The sequence below is a fragment of the Podarcis tiliguerta genome, assembly GCF_965153285.1.
Source record: "Podarcis tiliguerta genome assembly, chromosome: 3".
NCBI classification, from domain to species: Eukaryota; Metazoa; Chordata; class Lepidosauria; order Squamata; family Lacertidae; genus Podarcis; species Podarcis tiliguerta.
Genome location: NC_139536.1, coordinates 53,859,544 through 53,874,402, shown reverse-complemented (window position 1 = coordinate 53,874,402; position 14,859 = coordinate 53,859,544). Strand labels below are relative to the sequence as shown.

At 43.8% G+C, this 14,859-nt stretch overlaps 1 protein-coding gene across 1 annotated transcript in view; it reads right to left on the bottom strand.

Annotated features, from left to right (window-relative positions):
* Positions 1-14,859, bottom strand: part of CNKSR3 (CNKSR family member 3) — a 59,364-nt gene that overhangs the window by 26,485 nt on the left and 18,020 nt on the right. Inside the window, exon 2 of the mRNA XM_083434167.1 lies at positions 6,820-6,983. Within this exon, the coding sequence (XP_083290293.1) occupies positions 6,820-6,983 (164 nt within the window). The remainder of the gene's footprint in view (positions 1-6,819; positions 6,984-14,859) is intronic.

The following is a 14,859-nucleotide window of genomic DNA, read 5'->3' as shown; positions in this document are numbered from 1 at the left end:
GGACTTTTTTATTTAAATCAGATTTTTAAAATACAGTGGTGCCTCAAGTTACAAATGCCTCAGGTTAGAAACACTTCAGGTTCTTTGTATTTCTAATAGTATAACCAAATTAGTAATTTTTGATATAACTGTAAAAACTACACTGAAAATTTATTATTCCAAAAATGAAAGCTTCATCTAATTGTAAATATTAAGATTATAGCAGCAAGAATGAGTCTTCCTGTAAAAAAATGATTTAAACCAAGTCTTACTGACTAGTGATTTAAATCGATTTGATTTACTGTACATCAAATCCACCCTGGTAGCACACCGGGGGTGGGGAACAGGACTGGAGCTGGTCAGCAGCACAGATTTTTATCTTCCGCAACCTCAACGTGCCATTTTTGGCAAGCGGGCAGTGCCACTCTCCTGTCAATCACCTGATGTCACAATCAAACCGTGTGACAATCAGCTGACTGTTGGGTCTTGTGGAGTGCTCTGCAAAGGGCTTTGCAGGCAGCTGCAACCCTGCTTTCACTTGAACCTTCCTTACCAGCCCCACATGTGTATGGCAGGTGGGTGTGGCTTGACCAAAATGTCCTCACAAGCAAAATATGAAGGCCCACACCTGCATTAATGACAATTTATTAGAACCTGATGATCCAACAAGCCATGTAATAAAAATAAATAAAAAAATGAGCAAAAGATTTTAAACACCTACTGTCTGCCACACTAGAGGAGGGGAAGCCAGAAGTCATATGAAAATATGTTCCAAGAAGGTGGGGTGGGGGTGGGGAGAGATCATGACAGACATCAGGGCAGGCCAATGAAAGCTGCCCACAAGTGGCTTCTACCGAAAATCAGGGGCAGGCGAAACAGGTTTGCCCTGAGCTCAGTTATGAGAAGCAGATGGCACATGTGTCTAAAAAGAAATGAAAGATCTTATATAGCATGTTTCCTGCTGAAAATGGGTGGGATCCAATGTGTTTCTCAGCTGATGGAAGGTGTCCATCAGGGGAACAGTGAGTGAGGCAGTATTCAGCAATTCCTCCTTCTCCCTATGGCCCCCATCTCAACATGTGCTCCAGAGGCTTAAAAAACACCCCTTAACAGATTTTGCAGGGCATGAGGGGCTGCCTGCAGGGGAATTATTAATATAATTAATTAAATTTGTTAGTCACTTTTTCTTGCCAGAGCAACTCCAAACAACTTACAAAACAGGGGTCAGCCGTGGGCTGGGTCCACTGTCCCTCAGACCATGTGGTGGGTCGGACTATATTGGGGGGGGGGCGGGATGATTGAATTCCTATGCCCTACAAATAACCCAGAGATGCATTTTAAATAAAAGCACACATTCTACTCGCGCTGATTCCCGGACTGTCCGCGGGCCGGAGTGAGAAGGCGATTGGGCCAGATCCGGCCCCCGGGCCTTAGGTTGCCTACCCGTTATAGGTAAAGGTAAAGGTACCCCTGCCCATACGGGCCAGTCGTGACCGACTCTGGGGTTGCGCGCCCATGTCGCTTAAGAGGCCGGGGGTCAGCGCTGTCCGAAGACACTCCCGGGTTACGTGGCCAGCGTGACGAAGCTGCTCTGGCTAGCCTGCACCAGCGCAGTACACGGAAACGCTGTTTACCTTCCCGCTATAAAGCGGTACCTATTTATCTACTTGCACTTAAGGGTGCTTTCGAACTGCTAGGAGGGCAGGAGCTGGGACCGAACGACGGGAGCTCACCCCGCCCTGGGGATTCGAACCGCCGACCTTTCGATCGGCAAGTCCTAGGCGCTGAGGTTTTACCCACAGCGCCACCCGCGTCCCCTCTACCCGTCATAAAACAAAGCAAAACCACCAAACAAACAACAAAACCAAGGGGGGAGGTTTCTCGGTAGTGGAACACCCTCCCTTCAGATGTCAAGGAGATAAAGAACTACATAACTTTTAGAAGACATCTGAAGGCAGCCATGTACTGGTAAGTATTTAAATGTTTGATAGTTTACTATGTTTTATATATGCTGCAAGCTGCCCAGAGTGACTGGGGAAACCCAGCCAGATGGGCGGGGGATGAATAAAATAAAATAATAACAATTATTATTATCATTATTATCATACTTCCCACCCACTCAAAAAGGCCACCAATACATACTTCAAGGGGAAGAGAAGGAATTGCCAAAAATTGTCCCTTTCACCATTCTGCTGACAGATGCCTTCTATTAGCAGAGCAACACCCATGCATTCCATCCAGTATGCATGTCTGCAGAGTGCGTGAGGGAGGACTTGTCCCAGCAGATAGGGTAAGATGGAAGTTGTCATGAGCATGACCGCTCAAGAATTGTGCTTCTAAAAAGTTTGCTGAATTTCAGTTCAGTTGTGAGCGATGGTGACCATAGAGAACACATGCAAGCTATTTGGCCACTTCCTTACTAAAAATTAAAGAAATCCAAGTAACTCAGAAGGAACATGCTAGACAGAAATGCTTTGTAATACCACCACAGTCAGGGAGTTATTCCCTTTCATGTTAACGGTTTAGAGAATGGCACTCAATCTTAGAAAACTATAAATAGGCTATAATAATTTGTTTTCACAGCTCTACCTAGCAGAGAACAGTGTCCTCACTTCACAAATAAGGAAACCTGAGATGTTGCAAAATGGAAAGTTAAATGGGAAGTGAGCCATGGATAAACCACCCATGTTGGTTAAGCATAGAATATCAGCATTATAAACTACCCACCACTTTCTCCACCTACCCTATACAAGTTTAGCAATCAAATTTCCAAGGAACTATGGCAAATGAGGTTAAAAACAAATGTTTTCAAAGTATTTTTTTTAATGCGGAATGTGTGGCCCGTATTACTTTCTTTAGAAAAATATTTACATAGGCAATTATACAAAACATATCAGAAGCCCCTTTTCAGCTCAACACACCCTTTCATCATACACAGAGAAACAGCACACATCCCTGGGAACACACTAAGGTCAAACATTCCTGCCTTGTTAATCATTAATCTGAGGAGCTGCGGATCAAGTTGCCTTTGACAAGGTTTCCTAAAGGCTTATTATAGTTTACACAGACAGAATGCCGAGCACAGTAACCCATGCATCCCACAACACGAGTCGAGACAGGAGTCAGAAAAGCTAATATTGCCCCCCTATATTTCAGATGTGGCACAGGAATGGTAAATTTATAATAAAATAAAAACTACTTCACACAATCCAATTATTTACTACCTGCAGAGCAGTTTAGAACAGAAGCAGCATCTAGGCATTTTTACTGCATTCATCTTTACAGAAGTTTGTTGCTCACTAATATATTACTATTAGTCCCTGGAACTATAGAGTGAAACTGATTTGGCCTAGGGCTACCCAGCAAGTTCATGGGTAAATAGGGATTAACCAAGTTCAACTCTAATCCTCCTCTTCTCCTTGCCAGCAGCAATTAAATTTCCTGGAATGACACTTTAAAATTGGATTCAGGGTGGAGGGCCAATCCTGACATCCAGCTCTCCCCACTCACACACACAAAGTGGCCTCCCTGCCAGCCCTGACGCTACTCATCCCTGGGCAATGGGCAAATCTGTCAACTTCAGTTCTCTACGTGTTTCGCTTTTCCAATCTTAAATTTACTTCACCACATTTCTGCAGCAATTTGCTATTCTTCTTAATCCTCAAGACCGCTTTTCACCCTTTTTGTACGACTTTCTTCTGGTAAACACATTTCTGTATGCAGTTTTGACTAATACACACATTTTTGCAAGCACATTCCAGTATAATGATTTCTTACATGTTGCTTTTGCTAATATATGCACTGTTATTATGCACATTTCCCCTTAAAATAAGGTTAGTGAAAACAAGCCAACTTCACACCATAGCTTGCGGGTCACAGCTTGTCAAGCACTATGGTTGGAAGACATAACATGCCTTACTACTTTCTAGCAATTCCAAAATTACAACATATTCTCCCCTTCACCCTGATTCCAACATAGGGCAGGATGTCATTTTCGCTGAGCCAAAAGAACTTTCTTAAGCAAGGTCAAAACTTGCATTTATGAAGGAAATTAGGAGGAAATTGAAGAAGATAGAATAAAGCTTTGAGTTCTGGCAGACATCCAGTTCTGTTCGTTTTATCCCATAAAAAAAAAAAAAGTAGAACGGGAGAATGCCCTCAGGTGGCTGCCTTATCCATTATTCCAAGCAAGAGGTTGCCCAGTGACCTCACAATTTTACCAGATGCGTTCTGCCTGCATGGCACTAGAACCCTAACTTTAGCACAGAGGACTGGGCTGACAGTTGCCTAGTTAAAATACAGTGGTACCTTGGGTTACAAACACCTCAGATTACAAACACTTCAGGTTACAGACTCCACTACCCTGGAAGTTGTGCCTCGAGTTAAGAACTTTACCTCATGATGAGAACAGAAATTGTGTGGTGGCGGGGCGGGAGGCCCCATTAGCTGCAGTGGTACCTCAGGTTAAGAGCGGTTTCAGGTTAAGAACAGACCTCCGGAACGAATTAAGTTCGTAACCAGAGGTACCACTGTATCCTTCCTTAGCACCCTTTTCAAAAGCTTATGATACTTGCAACTGTATAATTGAGGAGGCGGTATTTAGGTCAGTTGCTTCAAACATAACACAGCTGATTTGTTACAAGTCACCTAATCTCCTCCTCCCCTCCCCCTAGTTTACCAAGGACAAATTATTTCTGTTTTGCCCCCTTCCCACCCACCCCTTTCTGAAACATGAGCCCATTTTATAAAAGGAGTCAAAAAGCTCTGCCCATTTTAAGAAAAAATACACTCAAATACAAGAAGTGTTACATAATGAACGGAATGTAGCCGAGTAAGGGCAAAAAGAGTGACAGAGAATTCTTTCCCACCATTCTTACAGATGAAACTCTATATACTTCTGGCACCGGTTCACAGCGTTTGAACAAACACATAGCCCAAGTGTATCCCTGTCATAAACTGTATCCAACACAATATGGCTAACGCTAGAGGAATTAAAGAGGGAGCAGAGAAGGATAACTAGAGAGCCATGGGTTCCCCCTATAGTATACCGTATGTACTGTACCTATAGTCTCCAAAGGCAGGGAGCAGCCATAGACATAACTGCATCCTTATCAAGCCCTTGGGAGCCCTCCTGCTCTTCTCTGTATCTATTCCATTGTCAGACAGTGTCTGGCCACCCACAGCCTAGGTCATCTTCAAACAGAGAGTTGAACATTGCCATATTGGCCCCATCAGAACATTGCCATATTGGCCCCATCATTTTTCTGCTGAGCATCAGCAATCATAGCCATTGCTCTACAGCCGTACCTTGGTTCTTCAACAGAATACATTCCAGGAATCCGTTTGACTCCCAAGCCGTTCAAAAACCAAGGCGCGGCTTCCGACTGGCTGCAGGAGAATCCTGTAGCCAATCGGAAGCCGCGCCGGACATTTGGCTTCTGAAAATCGTTCGAAAACTGGAACATTCACTTGCAGTTTTCGATCATTCAGGAGCTGAAACGAATGAGTTTCAAGGCATTCGGCAACCAAGGTATGACTGTACTTGCATTTTTTAAAAATAAAATAAAATACAGCAGATACATCATGACTACAATGATGGGTTTATAAGTGTACAGGAAAGCTTGGAGTGCAGAGATGGGGCTAAAAGGATGCAGGAAATACCCCTATAAGCCGTACATTGTCCCTTGTTATTTCTCATAACCAATATTTCCAGTAGGTCTCATTTGCTTTTGTTTATTAAAATATTTCTGAAAAGCATTCTGTGCCAATAACCGCTTACATGGATGAGCTAAGGACAGGGGCTGTGTGCATAGGTGGGCAGCGTATGTGAGTGAGAATATGGGGTGGCCGCACTTAGCTATGGCATGCAGCTCTTGAAGGTTGGGCCAAGGGGGCTTGTGGTTCTTACCATGAAAGGTAAGTCATCCCTGCTTTAAGGCTCTAGAAAGTTTAGGGCTATAAACCAGTAGTCATCGCCAGCCATTTCCCTGAGTCTAGAAGCATACAGGGAAGCAGCACAGGTGAGCTTAAATTGGGATTACATGCTCTCTGCAATTCGTCACTACCCCACCTATACAGGGATGAGTGACAGCATTCTGCACAAGCTGCAGCTTCCAACAGTATTCATAGGCTCCTCCTCATAAAGTCCACATAAAAAGCTTGGCTGTAGACAAAAACAGAAGGCTGCCTAAGCATGGGCACCAGTGCTAAATATTGTCTGGGAAGCTATGCTACAGCAGCTCACCAGTCTAAGAACCAGCAGCCCCAGCCACTGGAGAATCAGGCAGAAACACAGGATCCAGGAGCACCTCTGAGATGCCAAACCTCATCTACAGAGAAAGGTGTGGCTGACTTCATTTAAGACAGGCAAACCTGTTTGGCTCATTTTCTCCACTTCTTGGTCTTGGCTCAATTTTCACAACTTTTTGGGTTTTTTGGTTCGGTCTCAAATTAAACATCAACATGTTAACTTTCATTCAGTCTCAAATCATATTCAGGCATTCACTCCAGGAACCCACTGCAAAGGCTCCCCTAGTCTGAAATATTCACATCAACAGTACCAGTTCAAACTGGTGTCACCACTTAAACAGCTGCCCCATGCATAACTGCAAACTGTATTTTATTTATTTTATTTTTTTTGTATCAGCTTCACTTGACTACTGCTAAAAGAGACGTGAGACCAGGATACTAGTCTGCCGTTTTACTCAACTTTACCTGGTTCACTCTTGATACAATCTGCTGTAGAGCTCAGGAGCTGCAGTTATCTCCCTTTTGACAAATAATTCCATTAGCCAAAGTGAGAAAAACGCAAGAGGATTTCAACACTGTATGTTTACTGACCAGTGCGCAGAGGAGATCCACAGCCTCTAAAACGAGCTCCTGGTGTCCAATCCGGGTGATACCCAACTCTTCAAGATCCTGGTGAGAAATCTGTAATAGCTGAGCACCATTTATCTTCTCGCGTTCAAATTTTTGGACATACTGCTGCAGGCAATCATCCAACCCTAAATAAGAAAGAGAAGTGTTGTAATTATATTGCTTTTATTTTTAAAAACCCACCAAATATCCAACACGTCTATTCTCTAGCTTAGTTATGTTAATTGAAATGTTAATTGAAATGCTGAAAAAATACACTCCCAGATCGCATGCCCTCTTCATCCATCATGATAAATGCTCTTTTGCCCTGGCCACAAGCCCAGTAGGGCTTAGGAAATAGCATCCTCTATTCCCCAACCCCAACAGCACTGCTCTGGCTAGTAGCAATCCCTTGCACATTTACATGAGAGTAATCACATTCATTGTAATGGGATCTGCTTCTGAGTAAATCTGCAAAGGGTAGCGCGGCAGGTGCTATCCAGTGCATCGCATTACACCAAAAGGTAAAAAAAGCGGTTTAGTCATGCATTACGCCTAACTCTAACTCTCCACAAATAATCCTGCAATCCTCTCTTCATCCTCCAACTTAATCACTCTTGCAATCCACCTCCAACCTCTCAGCTCACTTCTCACTAGGCCATTCTCCAGCATCACAGCAGGACTTTGCAGACAAAAGGTACTGTGACCCTCCTGCTTGTCCTGTGCTGCAGTGCTATGATGCCATGGAGAATCTGCATAACCAAATGCTGAAGGAGACTGCAAAAAATGAACACCTGATTTTACAAAGCTCACAAGCAATACATGTTTAACCACTTCATCACTGCCAGAACAGTGTACACTTTCAAAATGTTACCTTGTTAGTGCCGAAACATAGATCAGCAGATATCATCTACTTTTTTAAAAGAAAGCCTGTGTTGTTGTATACTCCCTATTGCAGATTTGTGAACAGAAATACTTTGTAGAGACTTGCACCCCTTCCATTTCCTCAATATCTCCAAGCAGGGTTGGGAAAGGCCAGAATCTGAAACTCTGGAAAGCTGCAGCTAGTATATAGTGCCCTAGAGGAACCAGCAGTCTGATCTGGCACCTCTTCTGGGCAACTACCCTTTTTGGCAATGAATCTCTAAAATGGTCTTAGTTTCCCTGCATTGGGGACAGAGTGGGGGAAGCAAGGATGGAGGGCTGTGGAGTATTGTTGTAAAAAAAGCTCAACAACTCTGGTCTGTCCCCCTGGGAGTAGATCACAGTCTATAGAGAGTTGGCCGTGCCTGCCTCATTACCCCAGCGTTGACTAGTCTGCCTGAGATGCTGAGAGCCGAAGTCAGTCAAATGGTTTTACCAACCGCTGCTACCTGATCATTTTGGACCTTTGGCATGTAAAGCATGTGTTCTACTACTGAGCTGCATTTACCCACCCACCCCATTCATGCCAATTTCCAGTCTCCGACATGAATGAGGCAATTCTGAATAACAAATTCAGAGCCCTATTTAGAAGAAATCACAAACTTGGGTCCAAGCCACAGCTATTGGCTCCAAGTAGAACTTAAGTATCTACTCATGCGGTTGTAAGAGATATCACTGTATCAGGAACACACCGAAATGCTAAGGGAAACAATGCAAGGCGTTATTAATCCGCTAGTCAAATGTGAAAAAGCTTCTTTGTTTGGGTAAATTCCTCTGCGGGACAGCAATCAGATAATCAGAACTGGGGCACGTAACAAAGAAACTCACAATAGATCAGTTTAGCAGAAACAACTTAAATTCTTAGGCAAGTTGTGCAATATGCTGAAGGCATTACTACCAGGCAGATGGCAGACTTTCAGTACTAGGGGTATCTTTTCCTTTACAACTTCACCAAGCAGATGCTTCACACTGAGGGTGGGGGTGGGAAATGGGTGGGAGTGTGGAGACGTCATATCTCATGCCAAGTTTCATCCACTTGCAACCCCAATTTAAACACTACATGTTGTAAAAAGTCAGTTGCGGCTCCCCCGTTTCTGTCAAAGACACCACAGAATGCTAACGTTCCTGATGAACAAGTAACATAACCATTTCTTGGCAGTGTTAGGGAAAATTACAAGCCTCCATCCAAAAAAGCCGACTTTCCTAGCCACCCACAAGATTACATCCTTGCGCTGTAGATTAATTAAACTCAGAATACTACTGCTTCCAGGCTTATACTTAAGTCACTAAACTGGATTAGAACCATCACTTTTCATATAAAAGCTACATCAAAAGAGTGGAGAAAAACGTCAGTTTTAAACCATTCATAATTACTGCTTTACATACACAGTCAAATTAAGTTAGGGGAACTCAATTATTCCCCAATCCAGTTATGCGCTCTGAGGCACATTCCCTCCAGTTAAATGAATCAGGGCCAATGGGCAAGAAATCGACTTGCGCACCTGAAAATGCATCAAGTGATCTTGGCTTCCAAGGCTTTGAGTTAGCTACTCCTGCTTGTAGTTTACCCCCTCACTCCCACCGTATTGTGCGAACTCTAACATACAATGGTACCTCGGGTTAAGTACTTAATTCGTTCCAGAGGTCCGTTCTTAACCTGAAACTGTTCTTAACCTAAGGTACCACTTTAGCTAATGGGGCCTCCTGCTGCTGCCGCGCTGCCGGAGCATGATTTCTGTTCTCATCCTGAAGCAAAGTTCTTAACCTGAGGTACTATTTCTGGGTTAGCGGAGTCTGTAACCTGAAGCGTATGTAACCTGAGGTAATACTGTATCTCCAAAAATGCTGAAAGGCATCCTGGTGCAACATACACATCCATCTCTGATATCCAACTTGGACTGACACAATGAGGCAATCTGTTTGAAATGAGCCCAAGAAACTTTGAAGGCTTTTGTCCCATTCTCAGATGAGGCATGACTATATGTGAACAGTTTTCTCCAATCTGGTACCCTCCAGATGTTTTTGACTGCAACTCCCTTCAACCCCCTGCCAGCATGGGCACCAGGTTGGGGAAGACTGCCTGAGAAGAACAAAGTGGGAAGAAAATGAGATAATGATATCACTCTAGATTAGGGTTTCCGTATGTTATCTTTGGTTGGAGCCGCTGCATTGTTTCCATTCTTCTGGACAGAGCATGTCTTGTAAATTCTGACCTTTAAGTTATACTTTTAAAATGTATGAGTACATGTAAATAAAATCTGGAAAGAACAATGGAAAGCTGCATTGCCATTTGAGTTTCAACTACAGATTTGAACAACAGCAAGGGCTACGATGCAAAGGCCTGCCAAAGTGTTTGCCTGTCACAACAGAACCTTCGTAGAAAAGGAGCTTTCTAGATAGTATGACAAATTGGCTTGGAAACACCCCCTGAGTTGTGAGCGGCTTAAATGCTGATTTTGGGTGGTGGTGGTAGAGGAACCACCCACATAAATCCCAAGTAACTCTAACTACACAAGACTAAGTTGCACAACTGTGTGCATAGTGGCTGTCCACCAGAAGTTATCCAAGGCAATTAAGTCAGATGAGAGCCAGTCATGCAATTTTTCGTCCTGTGAAAAGGCTGAGCACCAGCAATAAATTTACACTATCCTGAATACAATCCTGATAAGTCTGCAATGCTGCTTGTCAAATCTTCAAAGCAAAATTGCTTATGCAAGATTCAGGCTAATCCATACTGAGCTATCCTAAGGTTATTTACAATGATATGGATCCCAAAATAATACTTCTTTCCTGTTCTCTTTTTTTGCAGAAATCCTTAAACCATTGTTATCAGCTGTCTTTCCTAACGTTTTTATGCAAGTGGAAGATGGTTTGTAGGACAGTGAGGGAGAAAAGTGAAACACATTGTAAGCAAAGTCTTATTGTTTGTTTTAAAAATAAAAATGAAAGCTAACACAAAATGCTAAAACAATAAAGCACAGCTACACAATTAGAAACCAATGGAACAAAATACAACCAAATTAAAAATGGAAAATGATACCAACTGGAATTTTAAAAAGAAACAGTTTTGCAATAAATTCACAAAAACCTAGCAAATCAAAAGCCAATCAAAAGCCGACTTCTCAAAAAGTTTAATCTTGGCACCTGAAGCATTCTGTGTTAAAGTCTGTGGGGTTTCACTGGGGTTAACATTCCAGAAAGATCTCACCACCACTGAGGCGGCCCCTCTCCTTGATGGATGAAGCAGCACCTCAGCTATTTAACAAGTAGGCCTCACAAGAGCAGGCAAGAGAAAGTCCTACATGCTACCTCTTTCTTCCTTGGTATCACAGAACTCATTTCAGCTCCACTTTGTCATCAGTTCAGTGATAACGTTATGAAGAAGAGCAGCAGAAAGAAAAATACAACTGTAAAATGCCACACAATGGAGCTGAAGAATGTTGGACTGTGTCACCAACTGCACCCAAATGCTACCATTTAAAGTATATGCCCACCAGGATTGCCTACCGAGTTCAGTGACATTCTATTGGTACAGATGTGGTAGATCCAATTTCCAACATACAGTCAACCACAGCAAAGAGAGTTCCGACTTATAATCAGCTGGATAGCTCAGCTGGTTAGAGTGTGGTGCTTATGATGCCATGGTTGCAAGTTTGATCCCCATATGGGGCAGCTGCATATTCCTGCATTGCAGGCAGTTGTACCTGATGATCCCCAGGGTCCCTTCCAATTCTACAATGCTATGATTCTATGCATAGGATCTGTGAAAGTACAGTGGCGGCAGCTGCTTCTTTTCCCTGTAGCACCCAGCAGCAATAAATACCATAGTCAGCATGGTCCCTGCAAGGCTAGTGGATCTCAAGCACATATCCCTGTGCGCTTTGCCCTTCCAGAAAGTACTGTGCCCATCCAACCACTCTTGTCGCAGAAGAGATAATAGAGAAATGGAGGTTACTGTGTCGCTGGTCCCATTTCAAGCTTAATACAAGCCCCACAGCCATCAGAGTGGGACCAAGAATTAGTTGGGGAGGAGCATCTGGGCACCAGGAACAGGCTCCGGGCATGCTAACTATAAACACCTCCAAGCTTCAGTTCATATGATGAGCTTTCAGGAGTTCAAAATCAGCAGCACGTGTTTCAGGCCCATTTCGCCAGCCCACCGCATTTGTCTGAAATGTAATCTTTCCGCACATTAGCCAGCGCTATTAACCAGACTTGAACAAACAAACTGGAAACAAAAGTGTGTTCACGGATTTGCTGCAGACACCTGGCATTTCAAGTTTCAACAAAAACCAGATACAAAGGCTGGCTTGGTTCAGCAATTGGATGCAGCATCAAATGGAACTAAAGAAACACCTGCCCTATGGAGGCAAGTCTAGGCAGACCTCGTGCCACCACAAAACCACCTTGGTGGGTTTTATTGAGGGGGAATATCTATTTAAGGATGACGTGCAGCCTTGATCCGGCCCTGCAGCTGATGGATGTAATTGTTAGAACCCAAACTGGAAGCCTGCATTTTTCACACTTCCTTTAAATCTGAAGATGCTACATACATGATGGGGGGCATGACAGAGTACCTGCCTGAAAGCTCATAACGTATAAACCAGCATATGCAACATCCTCTTCTGCTGGAAGAAGAAGAGTTTGGATTTGATATCCCGCCTTTTACTCCCTTTAAGGAGTCTCAAAGCGGCTAACATTCTCCTTTCCCTTCCTCCCCCACAACAAACACTCTGTGTGGTGAGTGGGGCTGAGAGACTTCAAAGAAGTGTGACGAGCCCAAGGTCACCCAGCAGCTGCATGTGGAGGAGCAGAGATGCAAACCCAGTTCACCAGATTACGAGTCCACCACTCTTAACCACTACACCACACTGGCTCCTGCTGGAACCCAGGTATAGTGAAGTGGACTCTAGTCCATGAAAATTTATGCCATAATAAATGTGCTAGTCTTTTAAGGTGCCCCTTATATAATACTCTTTATTGTTTGGTATTTGTTGCTACCATAACTAATGTCTATCCAGTCAAACCTTCCTTGGAGGTTGTTAAGCAGAGGTTGGGTGGCCATCTGCCATGTATGATCTAGTTAGCTTCCTGCATTGCAAGGGGTTGGACTAGATGACCCTCAGGATCCCTCCCAACTCTACAGTTCTATGATTCTATGTAAGCTCTATTGAGTTCCATGGGATTTACTCCCACAGGAAAGCATGAATTGAGTGCAGCCCAACATGGCTGAAAGCAATGGAAATATATGACACTTAGCAAATTCCTTCAGAATCTGCTGTAGAATACGACATTTCGGGGGGAATTCAAGCAAAATACACAAGCAGTTACAAAGCACGTTTTAGAACACAGTTGTAACAACAGATCAAACTAAAAAATGTACATGTAAAAGCCAAAAGGATGGCGTCATCGCTTTTTTAAAACACAGGATTTATTTCTTGGCAGCCCACTAATAATTTAACTTTCACTCCTACCACCCAAGAAAACCATGTTAACACATTTCCAGGAAGAGTTCTATTTATACACTTGAGCAAGTGCAAATAATACTTGTTTTCTGCGGTCAACAAATGCCCTAAGTTTAAAGTTGGTCGAGCCCAAGTTTATTTTACATTTTTAGAAGCAACGCTGTTTATATTTCTCATGCATGAGGGCCTGTGCCCCGGGAAAACTTGCCTGCTTCACATTGTACAGTCACACCTCAAATTCTGAGAGCTTCGTGTGCAGCCTGCAACTAAGACCCTTTGTTCCTCTGATGTTTATGGATCTGTGTAGTTCTGGGACTTGTTTGTGAGTCACAAGGGCTCCTTGGGTTGAACTCTCTAATAATTAAGACTTTTGAGGTTTATTCCCACAGTGAAAACAGGAAGCCATGTTGCAATGGTGGCTTTTGGAAAATATGAGGCAACACCAAGGATGGGCAGGGATACCTCCTACTGCCATGCGGCATTGTTTGGAGGATTGCAACAAGGAGCATTGCTCACATCAGCATCATTTTGTCCTTCCCTATTTATATGCGCTCCCAGATTAGAAATGCACACATATGCATAGCCCCATGGTGACTGCTAAGCCACCCATAAGCATGTCGGAGCACAGCGTGTAGCAAGAGCACATTTGCATGCTGCCGACAAGCTTTGAGATAGCCAGCAACAGTCATGAAAGAGGTGCAACCTGGCATGCAATCGAGCTGCCATCAACTAGTCTGCGAACATCCTGCCTGGGAAAAAAGATATTATCACGTGTAATTACACAGAACAGCTTAGCTTTTTGGTGAGAAAATTACAACTAAACAAAGCCAACTTAAACCCTAATTAGGGATACATCCCAAGACAAAACCCACAATACACTGGTGAAGAAAGGCTACTTCGCTGCCACCCGCTGCATCCTCAAGTAGCCATTCTGGAGAGCTTTTCCAGACAGTGAATGGTTTGGTATGATCATCCTCCGACAAGGGAGGGAGTCTTGAGTACTTGGAAGCATGCTATAACAAACTTGCAAGGCACTTCGAGGGCTGATGATGATGCTGGGCATCATCTGCTGATGATGATGCTGGGCAGATGGCGATAACTTAGGCACTTTCATGTCAGGCTATTTGAGGTCAGTTGTCTAATGATGTGGACAAAATGCTTGCACGGGTCCAGCCTTCCACCTACAACCCGAACCCATCCTGGCTTGGAAAAGCTAACCAGAGGAACTGGACAGGGTGGGTCCAGGGAGTAGTGAATGCATTGTCAAAGGAGGGGACAGCACTGCCCAAGGTGCTTAAGAAGGCCTCCCCTTTGGGGCACAGTTCCAAGGTGTGCTTGGAGGAAAGGTCAGCACTGGCTACCTGTTCACTGCCAAGCCCGATGCTGTCCAGAAAGCCTAGTACTCTGCAAGCAATTAACATCATTAGCAGGGTTATCTGAAGATTTGTAAGATGAAATTGCTACCTACCCAGGTTGAGTAATACAATATTTTAGGTAATGATATAACAAGGATAGGGATGCGGGTGGCGCTGTGGGTAAAACCTCAGCGCCTACGACTTGCTGATCGCATGGTCGGCGGTTCAAATCCCCGCGACGGGGTGCGCTCCCGTCGTTCGGTCCCAGCGCCTGCCAACCT